The sequence below is a fragment of the Notolepis coatsorum genome (genome assembly GCF_963971535.1).
Source record: "Notolepis coatsorum genome assembly, chromosome: 3".
In the NCBI taxonomy this organism is placed as follows: Eukaryota; Metazoa; Chordata; class Actinopteri; order Aulopiformes; family Paralepididae; genus Notolepis; species Notolepis coatsorum.
Genome location: NC_140167.1, coordinates 152,344,669 through 152,368,152, shown reverse-complemented (window position 1 = coordinate 152,368,152; position 23,484 = coordinate 152,344,669). Strand labels below are relative to the sequence as shown.

General features: G+C 42.0%; 1 protein-coding gene across 1 annotated transcript; it reads right to left on the bottom strand.

Moving 5' to 3' along the window:
- Positions 1–11,532: 11,532 nt before the first annotated feature.
- On the bottom strand, positions 11,533–15,965 carry LOC311226028 (cadherin-related family member 2-like; the record flags this gene model as incomplete). The annotated part of the gene is made up of 5 exons (XM_084311409.1): positions 15,864–15,965; positions 14,788–14,994; positions 13,786–13,941; positions 12,119–12,353; positions 11,533–11,612 (listed from the first exon to the last, which is right to left on the bottom strand). The coding sequence occupies exons 1-5, from the start codon at positions 15,915–15,917 to the stop codon at positions 11,533–11,535; spliced, it is 732 nt and encodes a 243-aa protein (XP_084167535.1). The 5' UTR covers positions 15,918–15,965.
- Between the last annotated feature and the right edge of the window lie 7,519 nt (positions 15,966–23,484).

Genomic DNA, 23,484 nt, shown 5'->3' with positions numbered 1-23,484 from the left:
TGGTGGAGAACTTCATTACAGACTGCCACACCTGTAACGCCTTTAATGTAAAAAGGACCTACAGGTGTCCTATGGGTAGGTTCCCTGTCCCAGATGCGCCTTTTAAAGAAATCTGCATAGACTTCACAGATATGGGAGCTGAGAATGTTGTACGTGGATATAGGTACATTTTGGTTGCGGTAGACAGGTTCACCCGTTGGGTAGAAGCCATCCCCTGTAGGAAAGAGGATGCGGCCACAGTTGTTAAGTGGCTAAGGAATGAGCTTGTCCCCCGTCACGGGCTCCCGACATTGGTCCGGAGTGACAATGGCTCGCACTTCACCAGTCACAAACTGGCAATAGTGGAAAAGCAGCTAGGCATAGGACACAAATTCGGTGCAGTTTATCATCCGGCCTCGCAGGGCCTTGTAGAACGAGCAAACCAAACTTTGAAGAGGAAAATTGCCAAGGCCTGTCATGGGACTAAGATGAAGTGGGTGGATGCACTTCCCCTTGCGCTGATGTCCATGAGATCTTCCCAGAGTGGGAGAACTCACCTTTCTCCCCATGAACTAATGACAGGTAGACCAATGCCAGGCCCACCCAGAGAGGGGGGTGTTGGTCCAGCGTTGAACATATGGGACATTGAGGTGGAAGATTATATTAGGGCTCTCATTAAAATCACTCGAGTCTTGTCTTCACAGATCCAGAACGCAGAGCCAGCCGAGGAGGCACCGGAACAGACTCCTGTTAAACCTGGTGACTGGGTAAGGGTCAAAGTGCACAAAAGAAAGTGGACTGACCCTAGGTGGAAAGAGCCTGCTCTGGTAGTGGAAGCTACCTCGCACGCTCTGAAGGTAAAAAGTAAAACGGGAGCTAATTGGCACCACCTCACACATTGTGTACCTGCACAGGAACCCTCTCGTAAACTTGGAGAGGTTAGACACGATTTGGCCGTGCTGGAACAAGAGAGTAATGAGAATCTGGCTACCTGATCTATTAGAATCAGCAATATCGGATGATATTCTGTCTGATATAGGACAAAACACGCTTGACGACATCCTTAATATAACGTCCCCTTCTTCTCACCAAATACGACACCAGAACGCAGTTGTGAACGTTACTGGAGTACGCCATATCTCTGTAAAACTGAGTAGGGTAGTGGTGGGTAGTCTGGCAATCACAGTGTTTTCCTTGCTACTTGCTGTACTTGGTTACGGAGTGAGATACCTCCTAAAAAATGGAAATGGCATCTAAAAATGTAAAATTCACATGTCTTAGAATCAGTCTGGTGTTAGGATGTCTGTTAGTTTTTACCCTTGGTCTGTTCTGCTATTGTTTCTCATCCAACCCCCGTGCAGTGCAGCAGACTGTCAAAGAACCCGCTTCCCGTGACTACGCCCAGAGACGCGGGGTTAGAAGGGCCAGATACATTATGGACGTCAGGTTTGAGGAAGGGAAGACAGCAACAGTCTTGATTGACGCTTGTATATTGGCTGGCTGTAGAGGGAATCATGCTGCATACTCCCAGTTGATTAAACGCATCTGTGTTTCCCATGCTCTTCCGTGCCGTTCCCCCACAGACTCAGCTTGGGACACTAAGGGGAGCAGGGACCATGGCCGCACGCAGGATCCAGAGATGAGATTAGACGAGTCGGGGCGCTCGCTTAAAGACAGGCTGACTGTGATCAACGGACAACCCCCACCCAGCTGTAAAGTAGGTTCATGTAACCCCATTGTTATTACCCTCGTAAATGCACAGGTGGGGGATGCCGTTGATCTGGTCGTAGGCATTCCGGGTGTGGGATATCCAGATTTCACAGGACCATTTAGACTGGTGATAGGGCCCCCGAACACCCCACCCCCCCTAGTAGAAGGAGTCCGACCCAGACCATTAGCCACTGAGCATCCACAAGTCACATATGTTCGTATGGGTTCGGTGGAAGACACCATAGCCATAGAGACAGGATATACTGAGCCAAATATGTGGTTAAAATGGATGCTGTTCACTGCAAAACTGAACGACGTGTCTGAATGTGTAATCTGTGCATCAGCCAGGCCCTCATTGGGCACGGTCCCCTTTCCTGTGAACATGCGGGAGGACCCCGGGGGTTTCATGTGTCTACTGGACATGTTCCTCACTAAAATAGCTGTTAAACCCAATTGCACCGCACTCACTAAGCTCTTTCCCCCCGTTGGAGTGGCCCCCATTGCTCCCCCGTTTACTCCTTATCTGGGGGCGTACACGTGTATCACCAGGAGGGACAGAGGAGGCAGAGCAGTGGGGGAGATAAAGACATGTGACACACAACATAGTGTCAACACACTGAGTACAACAGGAGACTTGTCAAAGATGCGCTACGCCAGGACGGATGTCTGGTGGTATTGCGGTACAGACATACTCTACTCCATTCTCCCCGATAGATGGTCAGGTGTATGTGCCCCTGTTCAGCTGGTTTTGCCCTTTTATGCTATCCCCTATACTGCTGAGGAATTAGAGATCACAGCGGCAGGGGGGAGGGTACTCCGCCCCAGCCCTCGCCGTAGCAGGCGTAGGGCCCCTAAAGGCTCCTTTGACAGTGGCATTTATCTTGATTCCATAGGCGTACCAAGGGGGGTCCCCGACGAGTTCAAGGCCCGGAACTCAGTGCTCGCAGGGTTTGAGTCTATATTTGTTTGGCCCACAATTAATAAGAATTTAGATTGGATCCAGTACATATTCTACAATCAGCAGCGATTTATAAATTACACGAGGGAGGCGTTTGAGGGGGTGGCGGAGCAGCTCTCCGCTACGAGCCTCATGACACTCCAGAATAGGATGGCGTTGGACATGTTAATGGCTGAGAGGGGCGGGGTCTGTTCCATGTTCGGGGCCTTATGCTGCACATTCTTGCCAAATAACACCAGTCCTGATGGCTCAGTGACCAGGGCCTTGTTAGGCTTAACGACCTTGAGTCATGAACTTAAGCGGAACAGTGGTGCAGCGGACCCTTTCGGTGGAGCGATGGAGAGGTGGTTTGGTCAGTACAAGTCTATGTTTGTCAGTATGTTTATGTCCCTCGCTGTTGCCGGTTCTGTTCTTGTCTTGGTAGGATGTTGTTGCATCCCTTGTCTCCGTTCATTGACCAACCGGCTAATTACTACTGCGCTGTCCAAGGAGAGGGATTCCTCCTTCTTTCCGCTGTTAAAGGGAGAAGGCGAGCCGGATGGGCACTCGCTGAGGTTGGCAGAGGACGATCGCGGGAGCTACATTTCTCTGTATCCTACACCAGGAGCACTAGATGCCCGTGGCAATCTCCCTGATTCTGTGCATGCTCGTGTGTATCTCCCTAATTCTATGCAATGTCCCTTTAAGTCTGCCACTCTCCCGTATGTCTCAGACCGTATGCCCCGTGTACAGGCCGTGTACCCCACCGTATGCCCCCCTCTCCCCCCTGTTGTCCCCTCTGCCCCGTTCCCTCCGTTCCCCACTCCAGCCCCTCCTCCCAGTGTCCCCTCTGCTCCGTTCCCTCCATTCCCCGCTCCGGCCCCTCCTCCCACTGTCCCCTCTGCTTCGTTCCCTCTTTGCTCTCTGACTGTGCAGGGAGAGGAGGGCTGAGAGGCCTCTGGACTGTCCGTTGCCACGTGTTGCCAGATCATGATATCCAGATGTTGGGTGGAGGCTAGGTCTCTCCTCACCGGATAACACGGACTCTCCTGTACCTGATACCGGGAGAAGACGCCTCGTGTTATAGGCCTCTAGCCTATTCTATCTCCTATTCTACTCTCTCTCTCTCATCTCTCTATACCCGCACCAATTCATCTCTCTCCTCTGGGCCCCCACATGTATGTGGTCACACTCCACAAGTCCAGCAAGGTGTCGCACTCCACAAGTCCAGCAAGGTGTCGCACTCCACAAGTCCAACAAGGTGTCACACTCCGCAAGCCCAACAAGGTTACGTATAGGTCTGATGTATTAGTGTTGGTCATCCCGTACACGCCGGAGAAGGAGCCTCATGTCATAAGCCTCTAGCCTTTTCTATCTCCTATTCTACTCTCTCTCTCATCTCTCTATACCGCACCAATTCATCTCTCTCCTCTGGGCCCCCCATTGTATGTGGTCACACTCCACAAGGTTGCGTACAAGTCTGATATGTAGGGCTGTGATCCGTCGCGGACGTCGGGCGGCGGTGAAGTTTCGTTTTTCTTTTATATTTTTCTGTTTTTTAGGGGGCCTTTTGGCGCCCTACGCCCTGGTTTGGGTTAATACACTGTTATGTTTTGTTATACACTGTTATGTTTTGTTATACACTATTATGTTTTGATATACACTATTATGTTTTATTATACGCTGTTATGTTTGTTATACACCGTTTTGTTTTATTATGCGCTGTTCTGTTGATGTGCACTGTTATGTTATGTTTGACAAACTCACAGTGAGTCTGATATGCTGTGAGCTGCGCCAAGGGCCGTTACCATAAATAGCGGGACTATGGGACGATGTGTGCCTTTTATCCTCCAGTTATGTCATAGTATTAGGCATGTTATTTTTCATGTGTTCTATAATGGGCCGTGCATTTCTAGGCCGTGGATTGTCTCGGGAGGTTTTTTGGCCACATGCAGTGACTCTGTTTGAGGTGGTAGGTGGAGAGGTTGATGATTGTGCCGTTTCTCTACCGACTCTTGTGCTTTTTGCGGTGTAGATTGGGTCGGCCGGTGTGTTTTTTATTATATACTGTTTGATTGTTTGTTGTTGATTTATGGTCCCCTTCCGTTACATTTTTTCCCTACCTGGTGGGTAGGGAAGGGGGGACTGTCAGATTATGATATATATAATCATGAAGATAATGGCAGATACATTCTATGGGTACATGTATAAATCATGTAGCCAGGTCCTGGGTTCTTGGCTCTCTCTCTCCCCCTCTCTCACTGTGGCACAGACAAGAGTATAAAGATCTTAATCAGACCATAAATACTCACACACACGATGGCCTACAAAAGGCACATTCATTTCCAGAGACGCAGAGTTGGAGCAATAGCTTTAACTCAATTAATTTGACACGAAATGCCACAAGTAACTAAATTATGACTTGACTAAGATTACCCCGAGATTAGGGGACGGGGCCAAGTAAAGTTTAAAGTACTAAACATAAGACACATATCAATAAATCCTCCCTTTCCAACACACCTAGAACACATTACACACACACACACACACACACACACACACACCAACACACACGCAGACACACACACCAGCATGCACACACACACACACCAACACACACGCAGACACAACACACACGCAGACACACACCAGCATGCACACACACACACACCAACACACACGCAGACACACACACCAGCATGCACACACACACACACCAACACACACGCAGACCCACACACACCAATTATATGACGTGTCATGGGGAGGAGAGTGAAAAAGGGTTCGGGGGAGAAAGCCAGGACACACTTCTTCTGCTTTTTTGACTTGAGAGGAACACACTGACCGGCCGGTCGATACTGTGTGTTCAAATTACTAGAATTATTGCTTATTCCACTTTTTATATCGTATCTACTTTTATACCTTGTTCATTCATTTTTATATAATAAACTACCTCAAAAGTGTTTCATTCTTCACTTCTTTTTAAATCATTATTACCGATCGGGTTCTCAAAAAGGTTCCAGTCCCGACAACAGTCATAAACCCTTGCAAAAAGTATCCGTTTTATTTAATTAATTGAAAACATGCAGCATGCCTTTCCTCCCGGCAGCAACGACAGTGGAATCCCTTTCTATTCACATAACTGCATTTGTGATGGAGCTTTGACAGCTACATGGGTGGTACAGTAATAACAGTCTATTACTCGATCCATCTACAATATCACGATGGACCGTGCCATGTAGCCTATGTATAGCCTGCCATATGTGATCAATAAAAATGCGAACTTGAATGTTGTGTCTGTCCACTATGTTTATTACTTTGTTATTCCCCCCCCCCTATCTATGTAAAGCGACCTTGGGTCTCTTGAAAGGCGCTATATAAAATGAAGCTATTATTATTATTATTATTATTATTATTATTATTATTATTATTATTATTATTATTATTATCACGTCTGTGCGCGGAGCTCACAAAAAAATAAATACTGTCTTTTACTTTTAGTCTCAGTGAAGTTTCAACGGAGCGAGGTAATCTATTCTAACCAACAAATTGAAGTAGAAAGCATTTAGTTGTGGCCAATCTTATTTGGAAACATGACACAAAATAATAGTATGTCGCTTTTTATTTGAAACAATATTTTATTGCGTTTGGAGGTGGGTGTTCTGCGTCTGCCCCCCCGTGCCAAACAAGCAGGCAGGCCAACCTCTTGTTCGCGTGTGAGCCCGTTATAATTACACTGTCGCTATCTTACAATGAACTATAATGAATTACGGTTCATACAGAAGTTGAACAGGTCATTGTTGAAACGAATGCACGGAAGCTTATTTCCGCGGTGCAATATTCAATATTCTACCATCGGGCGCCAGCTAGGCATGCTCCGAGCTGTGCGTATATTGGTATATATATGCACAAAGTCAAGCACAAGTTCAAATTGATAAGTCCCACACTTTGCTTAGAAATGATCGTACACAGGGGTTACGCACATATCTGTGCGTACGCAACGTTGATAAATGAGGGCCCAGGCTATTAATTTAAGTTTTATGGTAAATTAGATCTCCAGTCAGTTAGTGATATTAGCAAATACTGCAAAAGGAAATAGGCTTGGGTCCAACCTGTTATCTAGCAAGGCAATTCCACTGAAGCCGTCAATAGAGAAGAGTTTCCTCTCCTGAGGACATCTTTACTGTTGTACTACTGCATGATTCCACCCTATAAGTTTGAAGTGCGCTGGAAGGAAACTAGAGCAATAGGTTAACCAACAACATACGCCATTAGCAGCAGCAGACGCAGCTCAGTCCACATCTCCTCAACAAGTACACCAAGTGAATCCCCCAGGATTGGATGTTGCCCTACGGCCTGGTTCACCCACCTCAGAAAGCACTGGTTGGTGCTAATGTGAAACCTCTCTTCAGTAAGGCTGCAAGATGCAGGAGGTATGAAGGAAGAGCAGGCCTTTTCTGTGGGCGAGAGGACTGGGCCACTGGGAGAGATTCAGTGCAACCCCCAGAACAGCAGACCAGAGAGGCTGGAGGAAATTAAAAGGCCCCAAGCCCCTGTCAATGAGCTGGAGCCTTTCCCGGCCGCCTGTACGTTAATGCCAAGCAAGCAGTGCAAAAATGCTTCCGCATTCGTCACCGCACGCTAGTGCGGTAAAGCGCCCTTCTTTTCAGACAAATGCTACCGTGCGTGCACCGGCGGCGGCGTGCTCGCTCAGGTGCGTGCGTGCGCCGGCGTGCTCGCGCGAGGTGCCCGCGCATGCGACACGAGCGGAGCTCAATATATAGAAGTCACCGCCCCTTATTCAGTATCTAGCAAATAGCTCAATTGGCAAGGACACATGGCTGTGGATCCTATGGCTTGTTTGCTGGCGAGTTCGAATCCCATCGAAAATATTTTTTAACGTGATTTTTTTTTAACGTGTATTCTTTCGCCGATTAAGGTTAGGCATTGTTTCGGAGTTGGTTAAGGTTAGAACGGTTAAGTTTAGGCGCTGTTAAGGAGCTGGTTAAGGTTAGAGTTTGTCAAAGAGAATGGCAATATAATTTCTATGGTTAAGGTTAGGCATTGTTTCGGAGTTGGTTAAGGTTAGAACGGTTAAGTTTAGGCGTTGTTAAGGAGCTGGTTAAGGTTAGAGTTTGTCAAAGAGAATGGCAATAGACAGCCTATTTCCGCGCGACCTGGGCGCTGGGCGGCGGAAAATGAAAGGCGCATTACTGCATGCCACTACGGTAAATTTTTCCACTGCTTGCTTGGCATAAAGCTACACGCTTCCCGGCCAGAGAGACAGGGGAAGGCAAGAGGGAGAGATGAAGAGAGAAAAATAGAGAGAGGCTGGGGGCTGAGCTGGCATGGAACCCAGTGCTTTTAGTGGGAGAGGAGAGACTTACAGATGAAGCGTTTAGTATTCCTGGGCGCTTTGCCGCGACGCGCGCACGGTTATATCACGTTGTTTTAATTAATTGGGAACCCAGGCTGCTGTTCTGTTTTATGCCGCCAGGAGGCGCAAAGTCGCCCGGCGCGGCGGCGGTCTATTGATTATTGACTTCCTCATTCAACACTGTGTATCCGCGTCTGTGATTTGCCTAAACGTTATTATTTTGGTAACGTCTTATTTCTGACTACAGTACAGTATGTATTACTATCTATTACTACCTACTATGGGCCAGCCGTGTATAGGTGTAACAGAGTTATAATAGTTCAATGGTTGTGATGGCGGAGTTACAGTAGCGACGCGTCCCCTTCCTTTGCATATCGTTTTATTTACTACTACCTACACTATGCTGCTATGTCTACTATCTACTACTACTTTGTATCACAAACAGTACTGTATTTGCAAAACTGATATGTCATAAATGTATAGATGTACACTAGCAGTACTGTCTACCTGTATGTCATGTATGTCATTATGAATTGAAAATGGGGGACCCTGATGTAAACAAGACGAAAGTAAAAATAAAACGTTCAAACTGTTCCAACTTGTGTATTGTTTTCATAAAAGTTGACTAAGATTGTACTCTTGTATTTTGCACTGTACAGTATGTCACAGGTGAGCTTGCTAGCCATTTGATTGTTAACGTGATATAAAAAAAATAATCAATAATTGATTGATTGATTGAAAAGTTTATTAACAGATTGCAGAATGGGTACAGTACAGTACAGCTCAATACATACAATTGTTAAGGGGATGCAGACCAGAGAAAGACTTTCGTCTTGTTTACATCAGGGTCCCCCATTTTCAATTCATCATAACATATATGACATACATGACATACAGATAGACAGTACTGCTACATCTATACATTTATGACATATCAGATTTGCAAATACAGTACTGTTTGTGATACAAAAGTGTCCAGAAAAAGAGTGTATATACATTTGGCGTAGAAACTGTACATTGGAGGAGGGGGGGGGGGGGTGATCATACGGGTGATCATACAGAAAGCATCCTTGAAGCTGTCATTACAAACAAAGTTTTAGTTTTGAATCACTTCTCTTGTAACACAACTCCTGGTCTACAGTTCTCCTGGTACAGTGTGTAAACCCATCTTAGGTCCCGTCATCTATTAACAGTCTATACTGTAGTTGAGGGGAACCTGTGTCAGAAACAAAAACAAAATTACAAACATCTCAAAACAATCTGGTCAGACTACTGCTTGACCTTACTCCTAGAATCCACCTCGCCCCTGCCCACTTTGACAACCTAGGATGGCTTAGAGTAGACACAACTTGCAATGGGCCTGGTCTACAAGATACACTACACGACCAAAGTACCCATGTACATGTCAAAATACTTCCCACTTTCAAAAACACTCTCAAAAAACACCTACGGGAGACTGCAATTCTAAACTGGCCCCTGTAAATGTCCTAACACAACCCCCCCCCCCCCCCCAATGTACAGTAAATGACCAAGTATAATAATAATAACTTTGTTTTATATAGCGCCTTTCAGAGGACCCAAGGTCGCTTTACATAGGGGGGGGGGGGGAGATGACAAATTAACAAACATAGTGGACAGACACAACATATACATATAAAGTGAGAAAGTTAGGGGTTGAAGGCCAAGTTGAAGAGGTGGGTTTTGAGCAGTTTTTTAAATTAGTCCAGAGTTGGGGCGGTGCAGAGTTCTGCTGGGAGGGAGTCAATATTCCAATGTACAGTTTTGCTTGTTCAGTTGTACAGTGTCCCCCACCCACTCTTCCTACCCAACCTGTGAACCTGATGTAAACAAGACAATTTTTCTGTTTGATATCTCAATGTTTTGTAATAAAAAAAATATTCTGATTGGACAAGAGATAACAATTATTTGCATCTTTATTGTAACAAATGTATGAACAGTCAGCAATAGATGTCAAATGATTTACAGTAATATCAAGTAACAAGTGACTTATATCTCGACCATTAGCCAATGGAAATGCATCTTCAGAAATAAGATCAGATAAACAAGACTGACACAAAACTGATGAATGATGAAATGAGCACATAAAGTGCAGACATACTATAAAATCCTATCTACATGGGTGTTCCAGGTTAGTGTGTTATCGACAAAAATCCCAAGATATTTATATGAAGAGACCTGTGAGATGGACTGTGTGTGGATGACCACAGGCCTGTGGTCCCCAACACCTCTGGGGTCAAACACCATCTCCCCAGTCTTCTTAACATTTAAAACCAGACAGTTATTGTCGCACCAGTTTTTAAAACCTCTGGATTTCCAAATAATAGTCAGCTATGGTCACTGTCATTCTTAATTAGAGCTAAAACTTTATTTAACAGATTGCAGAATGGGTACAATACAGTACAGCTCATAGATAGATAGATAGATAGATAGATAGAAGAAAAACAAACCTGTGCGAGTCTTAATTCTTTATTTTTGTCAATATACTATGCAGTATACTAATATACAATGCTATATTACATCTGTTCTAGCAATGTTGTACCAATGTTTACCATATGTTACTGTTTTACCAATCGTATGCTACAGCAGTAAAGGTGTTAATAATTGGAATGGTTTGAATTTTTTTTTTTTTTGAAATCATGGAATTAATGTAAAAACACAGAAAGTATATTTAGATTCAAAGGCAATTTTAATAGCTTTCAATGAATACAGTTTCTCTCCTGTGAAATACAGTTAAAGCATTCACTTTTGACAGCCCTAGTATTTACAGGACATAACATTGTTCAAATAACAATGAAAACATGACAAACTGAATTTAAATAATCCACATCAGTAAAACTAAGAGGCCTTGATTTTCCATTTTAGCTTTAGCATAACAGATAACAGATAACTCCGTCTCTCCCTCACTATCTGGTAACGCATGGTCTGGTGGTTTCATAACAACACTGTGGCACATATTCGTTAAGGCACAGCACACAGTCACAATCTTGTCAATGAAAGAAAAGTCCTCGCCTTCAAATGGAACCAGCAGTTGGACTGGTATGGTATTATGTAGCATGCGATACTTATTGCGTACCAAACCGATCACTCTTTCAACATGGACCCTGAGGTGAGCTATTTGCTGTGTCTCTTCTACAGATTTTGGATCCATCTGGGCACGTCCGCTTGTGAATCCAGGGATTTTCACCGATGCACACATTAATGAAACATGGTCCCCAATGTCAAATCCACGGTCTGCTAAAACCAAGTCTCCAGGCAACAGTTTATTGAGGAGACCACTGTTCTCGGTCAGATGCTTGTCACTTACACGCCCTCCCCACCCTTTGGAAATGAAAGAGATAGACCCCTGTGGTGTAATGCCAATCAGGTACTTAACAGTGTGCTTTTGCTTGTAGTGGGAATATGTCTGTGCCTGCGCTTTCAGATTTGATGGTCTCAGTGCCAATTTCAAAGCAGTCCAGAATAACCGCAACACGATTGCCAAAAGCCTCTACAAACTGATGTGGCATGGTTAGTTGGAGGCAATGTCTTGGGCCAGGCACGTGGGGGCATCATTTGAGCTGTGGGCATCCACTGTGGTGCCGGCGGGGTCTGAGATTGAGGCAATATGGCTCTTGCAAAAGTCCCCATCATCTGCAGGAAGAGTTGGGTGGTGGCCTGCTGCTGCTCCTGCATGGACCTACTTGTGCTGTATAATGACAATACATTTTAATCTAATCTAATCTTTAGACAAGGTTTAATAAGGTGCAAGGTTCAAAGTAATCTATTATTAGTATCAATTTATTTGTCTAAAGATGATCCATGATCCTTTTTGATGACTGCTATGGTAGAGTGTGAACTCTCAAATGGCAACGATAAATACTAGGTGGTGGACAATTAGCATTTCAATGGTGTGGGGGTTGCAGCCATCGCATTCCAATGTAAGTGTCCTTGAGCAAGACGCTTAACCCCCTTAACCCTCCTGCAAGACTGGGTCTCGGGCTGCCTGTCTGTTCTCCTCCTCCTTCTCCTTCAGCTGAGCCTGTAGCAGTGAAGGGCTTGGGGTAATATGTGGACTGTATGAAGGCATCTGAAATTCTCTCTCTTTAGTATCTTGCCAAATTCTGATGCAGTCAGCCTGCCCTCTCGCTCCTTGTGCCACAGTGGACATGCAGCCTGTCCCGTCATTTGCAGTTGTAGTTGTCTTGCTTCCTCAAGATCAAAGCTCTGGATGTGCTGTGGTGTTGGTATGCCTATGTCTGGAGAGAGGGGCATTGGGATGGTCTTGGTACAGTGAGAGGATACAGGCAGGGATGTTGTTGGGTTGGTCTGTGGTCGCTGCAACAGTGGGAGCTGCAGCGAAAGAAAAAAGAAATAGATTAGAAATAATTTGTCTCATTTCTTTCTCTCCCCCAGAACCATTACCATTGTGGTTGGAGCCCAGGCTCAAAACGGCTTAAGATCTTGAGGTAGAAAAATGCTGTTTTTGAGGACTTGATTAGAAATACAAAACAATGAATAAAAAAAAAATATATATTACAGAGGTGTTCCATAGACTCACAGGAATTGTGTAAAAGTGCCCAAATAGTGAAAGAAATAGTAAAATAGTTCCCCTTTACTCACACACTAAGCACAGTTACCATTGTGGTTGGAGCCCAGGCTCAAAACGGCTTAAGATTTTGACAACGGAACAACATATGAAGTAGTGCAGTGTTGTAGTACTCGGGTCCAGGACTTGGACTTGAGTCCGAGTACTGGACTGATTTTCAGGACTTGTGACTCGACTTGGACTTGTGCACTGAGGACTCGGACTTGGACATGGACTCGAGCATTGACTGCATTCGGACTCGGAAGGTGCAGACAAGGACTTGTGAATTGATACATTTATTTTAGTTTTTATTTTGTTATTTATTTAGTTATTTTTTGGTAATAGGCCCTAATCATTTGTAATAAGATATTGATGGCTAGTGCATTTGTTTGGCTATTTACATTTACATTTAGTCATTTAGCTGACGCTTTTATCCAAAGCGACTTACAAGTTCTGTACGACAAGTCATCAGGAAGGGTACAACTCTATCAGCTGAGTAACAATGTTCATCAAAGTGTTGAGTGCTACAGTGTAGGTTAGTTTATTAGGACAAGTGCATGACAGTAAGGTTAGTTAGGGTTAGATTTCTTTATTGTGTCTATTTATTGTGGCTATTGTGTCACAAAGTAAATAAACTCCATTTTAAATGGTGAACGCTGTGTCATTTATGTATAATGTAGACCTTTTTTTATTTGTATGTCAGCTCTTCGACTGCCAGAATGGAGTGGACTCAACCTTGATGACTTGGACTCGGACTCGGGTAATGGGGACTCGACTTGGGCTCTTCTTTGGTGACTTGGACTTGGACTCTGACTCAAACACTGGGGACTCGACACTCGACTCAGACTCGATATTTAGTGACTCGACTACAACACTGAAGTAGTGATGTACTGACTGTACACAGTACCAACGGAACAACATACTGTATGAAGTAGTGATGTACTGACTGTACACAGTACCAACAGAACAACATACTGTATGAAGTAGTGATGTACTGACTGTACACAGTACCACCAGAACATATGAAGTAGTGATGTACTGACTGTACACAGTACCAACAGAACATATGAAGTAGTGATGTACTGACTGTACACAGTACCAACCGAACAGCATACTGTATGAAGTAGTGATGTTTTAATGATTACTCTACATAAAGCAACTTTGATATTTCAATTCTTACATTTTCCATCTCCTTACCTGCACAACCATAAATTCTTTCTTTTCAAAATCCAGCTCCAAGGGTTTTTGGACCATGAGTTGAACTTGAGTTGCGCTTTCTGCAACGGTAAACACAGGAACTACGGCGAACACATCCTTGACGTCTCCAGCCAGGGTTAGCTTGATTTGTCCTCCCTGCACAATAAACATAATGATTCATACTTAATCACAAGTAACCACTCAGGTCTTGTTATGTGTCATACAGTTGGACAGTACAACAGGACAACATGGTCTCTGCTTTTTTCATTGAAGTGTTTTGAAACAGTGATAATAATTATATTATACAGTATATACTGTATATATATGTATCTATAATTGTTGGATATGTCTGCATATATCCCTCCCTATTCACATACCTGTATAATAAAATTTAATAATATGTACAGTATATATTATATCTATATCTGTATATATCCCATACCTACTCTCAATAGTTATACCACTGGCCAGCATGGCTTACCACCATATTCTTATATTCAGAGTTAATTATATTGTTTACACTGCTTATTTGTATCATTACAATAGTTGTATTGCCTATATTAATGTATTATACTATTACCATGCCCCTCTCCCATGTACCCCCCCCCCCCCCCCCATGCTACTACTGTATGATGCCCGCATTTCCCCAAGCGGATCAATAAAGGAATATCTTATCTTATCTTAGTACATTACCTGTATCACTTTATATAATTATACTGTAAATACATGTTGCATATATTACCAGTAGCTTGTTATATATATCACATTTAATTACTTGTACATTGTATATTATTATTGCACTTAACTGTTACAGTCTGGTACACTCTGGTTAGATGCCAAACTTCTTTTTGTTGTACTGTACTTGTGCTGTATAATGACAATACATTTTAATCTAATCTAATCTAATAAACATCAAATTAGAGACTGTTTTTTTCTTTTCAATATCTCTGTTTTTGTTTATCTTTTTAAAGAATAAAAAAAAAAAAAAAAAAATCCTGTGACCTGGTCCGCATCTCTGACAGTGATGTCGAGGGGGATGGATCCTGATGAGTGCTCAATAATCTCTCCTGTGAAGGTGTCCTGCGGGACACATGTATCTTCGCACCTGTAGAATTCGGGTTTGTTGTCGTTTATGTCGAGAATTCTGATCTGTACCTCTGCAGTGGTGAAGGCATACACCCCATGGATGTTCAGATTAGCCTCAGTAGCCTAGAAGAGAAGAGAAGAGAAGAGAGGAGAGGAGAGGAGAGGAGAGGAGAGGAGAGGAGAGGAGAGGAGAGGAGAGGAGAGGAGAGGAGAGGAGAGGAGAGGAGAGGAGAGGAGAGGAGATAATTGATAACTTTACTGCTAGGCTCATATTTAATACTAGTACTACTATTACTACTACTACAACTGCTACACTACTACTGCTACTACTACTACTACTACTACTACTACTACTACTACTACTACTACTACTACTACTACTACTACTATGACAACTGCTACTGCTAAGACTAGTAGTAGTAATTTAAATCATTATTATTGGAAATAAATAAATAAAAGAGACATGTACCTTAACAATCACAACAACCTCAACAAAACTTCCGTTGCCAATGGTTTCACGGTCGATTTCGGACTTGACTGATATTTCTCCATTATCTTGGTTGATTTCAAAAAGGCATGTATTGTGTTCAATTACACTTGCTTGACTTGCTCACAATATAAACACACAGTAATACAGTAGATGATTTGTTTTATCCTATCCAAGGGATTTGTTTTGTGACATTAATTCACATTACCTGGCATTAGCAATAGAATGACAAACAGCAAGATGCATGTCATGATGTCAGCATGTATTGTGTTCAATTACACTTGCTTGACTTGCTCACAATATAAACACACAGTAATACAGTATGCTTTGTTTTATCAAGCGCACACACAGTGTTATATTAACAAACGCATTAATCAATAGTAACATATATCGCGCACGCACGCACACACACGACGCACACACGGTGTTATAACCAAATAACGCTCTGATTAACAAATAGTAATATATAGGTTTCTTTAGACTAGAATAAGTTAAATTAACTTACCGTCTCTGGAACGTTTAACGCTGGTCTGTAACGCTGTGACTGAGAAAAATGCATTTCAATAGTAATGTATATAAATTAAGAGCTTACTGATTGAGAGCTAAATCCACTGCCGACAGAAGAGACGCAATATTTACTTCCTAGTCCAGTAAAGTCCACGGCACTCTCTCTCTGCCTCTCTCTCATTTTGCCGAGGGCGGAGCTCGTCCAGCACGTTGTCACCAGCTGTATGAGAGCGCCCCCGCTGGTCATTGTTAACATTAACCACACCAAAACGACGTCATAACGGCAGGCAAACAGCTGTTCCAGGACTTTTCCCAGCTGTATCTGTAGACACATCTGCAACAAAGACCTGATAACTTTATCTGCATTAAGTCTTGCAGCCCCGGCTGAGTTGTAGGTGGATTGGGTTCCATTGTTTTATTAGTACGCTGCACTATATCACATTTATATTTACATTTAGTCATTTAGATGACGCTTTTATCCAAAGCGACTTACAAGTTCTGTATGACAAGTCAACATGAAGGGATGACTCTTTCAGCGGAGTAACAATGTTCATCAAATAGTACTGAAACTTGGGTGCTGCAGTGTTGAGTGCATAGTTGTAAAGACATAGGGCGGAATCCACAGAGAATGGATTGCGTGAAGCAAATTGCATTCGCGGAGCCTGCTCTGCGTCTGCGAGGTATCCACGGAAGCACATTGCTCGATGAGATACCAGCGCAGACTATGTGTGGCTGCGAGCAGTCTGCACTCCTGACAGCGCTCTTGGCAGAAATATGTGTCGAAATGTAGCGTGCAGTCAAGTTTAGCACGGGCGCGCTGTCCAAAAAAAGAAAATAAATTAGAAATCAAGAAATCACTCCATCCATTAACTCAACTGGACTGTCATACTATTCATTTGCACTAGCACTATTGCACTTGGGACATTGGTTATTGATGTTATTATTTATACATGCTATATTCAGTATGTTTGTATGTGGTGATGTTATAAACTCAATTTTGTTGGACCAACAATGACAATAAAGATTATAGTGAAGGTTATTATTAATTAATTATTTATTGTATAATAATAATAATAATAATAATAATAATAATAATAATAATAATAATAATAATAATAATAATAACTTTGTTTTATATAGCGCCTTTCATAAAACCTAAGGTCGCTTATATAGGGAAGAAATAACAAACAGACTGTAGCTAAGGGGCTACACAACCCTGACTGTATTTAAATAATGAGCTTGGCAAATACTAAATGATATATTAACCAATATTAAATGTACACAAAATGGCGGACACTCTTATTAACTGGAGGGGTACCAAGTTGAATTATTACATTTAATATGTAACATAAAAACACACATGTAACATATCACATAATATCCTGTGGTCACATTAATATCCTGGGGCTAATCAAATTTACATGCAACCAGTCGGGTAGTCGCTGGATAGGGGGGCCTCGCACGGACCGGGTTCCTATAGTCCAAAACGCTGGTCTTCAGTGTTGGAGTATGTCACTGCACTTCTCCTGGCTTTGGCGATATTACGATACCGTTTTTAACTGGTAATTCACTTCACCAACGTTACCATACAGCGTTGTAGCAAAAAACAACTATTTCCTCTCTCTCTCACTTTTTCTTCCCCAACTAACGGTATCTTTCTCTCCGTTCCAATACGTAACGTGCAGGTGAGTGGCTCGCAAACTATAACAGTAACTCTTCTCCGTCCCTATACGTGCAGGTGCGCGCTGTATACAGCCACTATAGCGATATATCTCTGCATGTGGCTTCATATTTGTCGCTCAAATTAGATTATGTTTATACGAGCATTAAGCCAAAGCCCACAAAGTTATATAACGATATCTAAATAAGTACGATGCTCAATATCTTGATTTGATATTGTCGTTCGAGATATTCTATATTCTTTCGCGGTCTGCTACAATTACTGCTGCCATGATCACCTGTTTAGAGGCTCATTTACATACAGAAAGGGGAGATTTTCCACCCATATTACCTCATTTAACTATATGCCAATTGTACGGACGCAAAGCCATATGTTTCGCATGAGCAACCTAATTTCATTCATTTGAGAGCGAGATGCGGCGGCTTTGCTTCGGAAAACCCGAGCAAAGCCTCTGTGGATTCCGGCCATAGCATTTTTTTCCTTTTTTCCCCCGAACATGTAAATAAATACAAACAATATAAAATCAAAACAAATCATTGATCTCAAGAAATTAAATGAAAAAAATGAAATTATAATAAACAAAAACAAAACATAACTCAATTTACATGTTCGAAAAGGAGTAGGAAGAAGTATACACTTATTTAATCCGACCCCTTTTCCACTTCTCAAATGAGTGTACTAATTTAAAACCTTACAAAACAAATATATATATATATGCAAAACAAAAATGATATATGTAAAACATGAAAGAAATTAAATAAAAATGTAAACACCCGTGAATGTCAAATCCCTTCCTCATCCCTGTACCTCGTGAACATCATTTCCTTATAATTCAGTTTGAATTGTCTCATATTTTGACATTGTTTTAGCACCACTTTCAGACTGTTCCACAGTTTCACTCCACATATTGAAATGCAGTGTCTTCTCATGGTAGTGCGTACACTAAGAACTTTTAAATTGAGTTCTCCTCTCAGATTATAACCCCCCTCTCTATCAAAGAACAGTTCTTGAATGTTTCCTGATTACCTTTTGCTTTATACATTAATTGTGCTGTTTTAAATTCCACAAGATCATTTAACTTTAATGTTTTTTACTTAAAAAATTATATGTTTTTGTGATCACGATAACCTGCAATGTGAAGTGTTTCCCCAGACTTCAGCGCAGTAATTTAAATATGGTAAAACTAGTGAACAGTAGAGAATGTAGAGTGATTTGTTATCCAGAATGTGCTTTACCCTACTCATGACTGAAATGCGGGTTGGACATGTTTTATGTGAGATTTCCAGCAGATTTTATGGTCTATTATTACACCTAGAAATTTATTTTCATTAACTCTTTCAATAATCACATAATTTTGAGCGGCTGAAGCGCTTGCCTACCACTGCAGAGACACTGGTATCGAATCCAGCTGTCAGCGGTACATCCGACTTGGTCGGTCGTCCATACTAACCAATTGGCAGTGTTAGTGGGTGGGAAGCCGGCGGGGTGTGTATCCTGGTCGTTGTAAACAGCAACTCCTACAGGTCGGTCGGGGCGCCTGCTCAGCAAGGGAGGGAACTGGGGGAAGTAGTGTGAGCCTCCCACGCGTTACGCTCCCCCAGTGCGAGTCCTCGCTGTCAGGTGAAAAGAAGCGGCTGGCTGACTCCACATGTATCGGAGGGGACATGTGATAGTATATCAACCCTCCCTAGATCGGCAAGTGGAGGGGAAATGCGCGCAACGACCAGGAAGGGGAGGGGGACATTGGCATAATGACTAAATTGGGATGGGAGAAAAATACAGAAAAAGGAGGAGAAAAAGTAGATAAAAATAATCACATAATTTATTTTAACTTGTACTTGAGTATTTGATCTACAGTTTCCAAATAACATAATTTTAGTTTTTCTCAAATTTAATGATAATTTGTTTCTATCAAACCATCTTTTTAATTTCTTCATTTCAGATGTGATGACCTCTTAAAGCTGCTGAATATTCTCACCAAACAAAAAAGATTAGTGTCATCCACAAATAAAATACATTTAAATTAAGGCTGTCAATCGATTAAAATTAGGGATGTCTGATATTATCGGCTGATATTGGCATAAAAATGTGATATCAGAAAATATCGGTATCGGTTTTCAAAAAAATATATATAAGTCTTTATTTTTTACATTTACTTAACCTTTATTTAACCAGGCAAGCAAGTAAGAACAAATTATTATTTAATTTATTGTCAAAGTATGCATAATGTTGTGTTAATTACATGACAAGAGATATGTAATGTTAATTACCTGAAATTATTCAGTTTTGGGGGGGGGGGGGGGGGGGACCCTGCATATATCGGTATCGGTTGATATCGGAAATTAAGAGTTGGACAATATCGGTATATCGGTATTGGTAAAAAAGCCAATATCGAGCATCCCTAATTAAAATATTTAATCATAGTAATCGCATGATTATCCATAGTTAACTCGCGATTAATTGCAAATTAATGGCATATTTTTTATCTGTTCTAAATCTACCTTAAAAGGACATTTTTCAAGTTTTAATACTTGTTATCAACATGAGTCAACAAATGCTTGCTTTATGCAGCTATTTAACACAAAAGGATGACCCTCATGCATTGCAAATTTGCATCACATTCAAAACAGAGTGATGCAAAAATAACTTAAAAGAAAATAATTGTAAAAAAAAAAAATTTAATAAAGGACTCACACCCCCTGCCCCCCTTTCTCTCTCTCTCACAAACACACTCTCCCAGCTCTCTTTCTCTCTTGCCCCTTCCTCATCTACTTCTAAATTACATGCTATACTATGTTATTTGATACTATCTTGTCTAGCACAGTCTCTGGAGCGTAACAGTAAGAAGCATTTTGTATGAAAGTATTCTGTACTTCTGTATGACAACTATTAAAGAAACTTGAAACTTGAAACTCTCTCTCTCTCTCTCTCTCTCTCTCTCTCTCTCTCTCTCTCTCACACACACACACACACACACACACACACACTTTGATTCAGAAACAAACATAGTATCAATGAGAGTATCAATAATACACCTGTTGCAGTTGTGACAGTCTTTTCCTCCGTTCTGGCGGTCCTGTGGCTGCGAGACAGCCCAGGTCGCTTCTTAACCCCACTCCCAGCCCCCCGGGTTTGCATAGACATTTTAGGAGAGGGGGAAACCTTGATGCATACATGTATAGGATACTCTTAATTAGAAAAGAAATCATAATTATGTTTGTTAGATAACCAAGTAATAGGGAAAAATACAATACAATTTAGAAACAACCACAACAAATTATAGCAGTAAACAGAAAAGGAAAAGATAAATGGAAAAGATAAATGGAAACAACAGCAACATGATTTTTGTTCATTCTCTGGTGTCAAGGTACAAGTGTTCAACCTAGTGGAGTACTGATTTTACCTTCTGGGCCGCAGTAAGTAATATTTGGATCGATTCTGTCCTTGCTCCCTGTGCTCTAGCACTGGATGCCTCTAATCTCAATACTTTGTAGAAGGACAATTTCCAACAGTAAATATTGAGACTATGGGGTGGTTTCCATCTCATTACGAGCATTTTCTTTGCTGCCGTTAAACCGGCCAGAAACACTCTCTTTTTGTGAGGTGTTAATTTTAGAGATGAATCATCATTTAATAATAAAATGTGTGGCAAACAAGGTATGTTTATCTCCGTTATATTAGTGAGAAATAATGCAACCTTGGCCCAAAAAGCGAGCACTCCCGGACATTCCCACATCATATGTATGTATGTTCCTATAACTTTTTGCGGACATAAAGCACATAGAGGACTTTGTAATATTTTTATTTGACAGAGTTTCCTGGGTGACAGATAAAATCTTTGTATCATTTTGTAATGAGTTAATTGGTTATTATAATTACGAGAGGTTAGTGGAATATTATCCCATACATTCTGCCAATTTATGCAGGCGTTGTAATTCTTTAAATCTATGTTCCAGACAGTGGTATTACCTGTAGTTCTGTTTAGTTTTCCTTGTATTTTATTATATAACCCAGAAACAAAACCATTTTTAACATTTATGCCATTCACTATATTCATTAAAGGGTGACCTGGTAAAGGCTGATTCCATGGGACACTATAAGTGCGCATTGCAGTGCGTAACTGTAAATAAAAAAGAAGGATGTACTAGGGACATTATAGATTTGTTTGAGCTCTTGAAATGATCTGAGACCGTATTCACTGTATATGTCAGATAGTTTGTGAATACCTTGTCTTTGCCAATTGGGAAATGTAGCTGGTTTCCCTCCCAACAGTAAGAAGTTGTTATCAAAAATAGGGGTATCTATGTGCCATTTTGTGTTCCACTGTCCCGTTTCGGCAATATATTTCCAGACGTAAATTGAATGTGCTATAATTGGGCCGAATTTAGTACGGCAAAAGCTTGGGGATAGACCAGAAAAGAGTATATCTTTGAATGTATATGGAGATACAATGTGCCTCTCCATATTCACCCATGGTATGTCAGAATCATTATTGAACCATCTTAGCAACGGTCTGAGCATAAAAGAAAAATAGTACTGTTCAAAATTAGGAACAGATAGCCCTCCTGCTTTCCTACTGTTTTGGAGTGTGGAATTGCTGATTCGTGGATGTTGTTCACGCCATATAAATTTGAATACTAGTCCCTGTAGCTTCTCCCAAAATTCTGGAGGTGTCGGTAAATGAATCATGCTTACCAGAAAATTGATCTTAGGGAGAATGTGGGTCTTGACTACTGAAAGCCTGACTGAAAATGGAATTAATAATAGTGACCAACGGTTTAACTCGTCAGATATTACCTTCTTAAGGCTCTTGTAATTTTTTGACACAATTTTGTCAATGGATGTGTATATATCTATACCTAAATATCTGAAACCAGAGCCGACTGGTATTTCTGTATGTAGTTGGGGACTACTTGCTGCTGTATTTAGGGGAAGTAAAATTGATTTATTCAAGTTGATCTTGTAGCCTGAAATAAAACTAAAATGTTTAATAGTGTCTAGGACTACAGGTAGGGACCGTGGTGTATTGTCAAGAAATAATAACAGATCGTCTGCGCGGTGGTGTAGTGGTTAACACTGTCGCCTCACAGCAAGAAGGTCCAGGGTTCGAATCCCGCTTGGGGACCAGGTTTCCATGATGCCAGTTACCCAGGTGGGGTATCTCCCAGGCCTTTCTGTGTGGAGTTTGCATGTTCTCCCCGTGCTCGCAAGGGTTTCCCCCCCCGATAAGATAAACCCAATGGAAAAACATGCACAACAACAAGATCGCTAACGCTGTGGCGTCCTTGACGAAGACGGACAGGAGCACTTGGATTGGTCCCCTGGCGCGGCTCACGTGGCGCCTGTCTGCTCCCGGCTGCCCTTGGGGGGGAAGGACGACGGGATGGGTTAATCGCAGATACGCATTGTATGCATGGTTCGCATGTGTGCCAAATGGTGACCTCGGAGCAGGTCCTAAATTATTATTATTATTATTATTATTACAGACACATTTTATGGTAGGTGTTATTTACTATTATGGGTTTTATTTCGGCACAATTTCAAATTTTTTGGGCCAAGGGTTCAAGAGATAACGCAAATAATAATGCGGAGGCGGGGCAACCCTGCCTGACGCTACGTCTGATAGGGAAGGGTGTGGAACACTGATTGGATGTGATAACCATGGCCGTTGGATTATGATATAAGATTTTGAGCATATTTATAAATGTGTCTCCAAATGCCATATTCTTCATGGTGTGCCATAAGTACTCCCATTCCAGCCTATCGAAGGCCTTTTCGGCGTCAAGGGACAACACTGCACATGGTGATATTTTTGGAGCTTTGTCAATAATGTGTAACAGTCGTCTTAAATTATCTGATGCAAATCTTTGTTTAACAAATCCAGTTCGGTCTGGGTGGACCAATATTGGCAGTATCGTCTCTAGACGTCGTGCGAGGA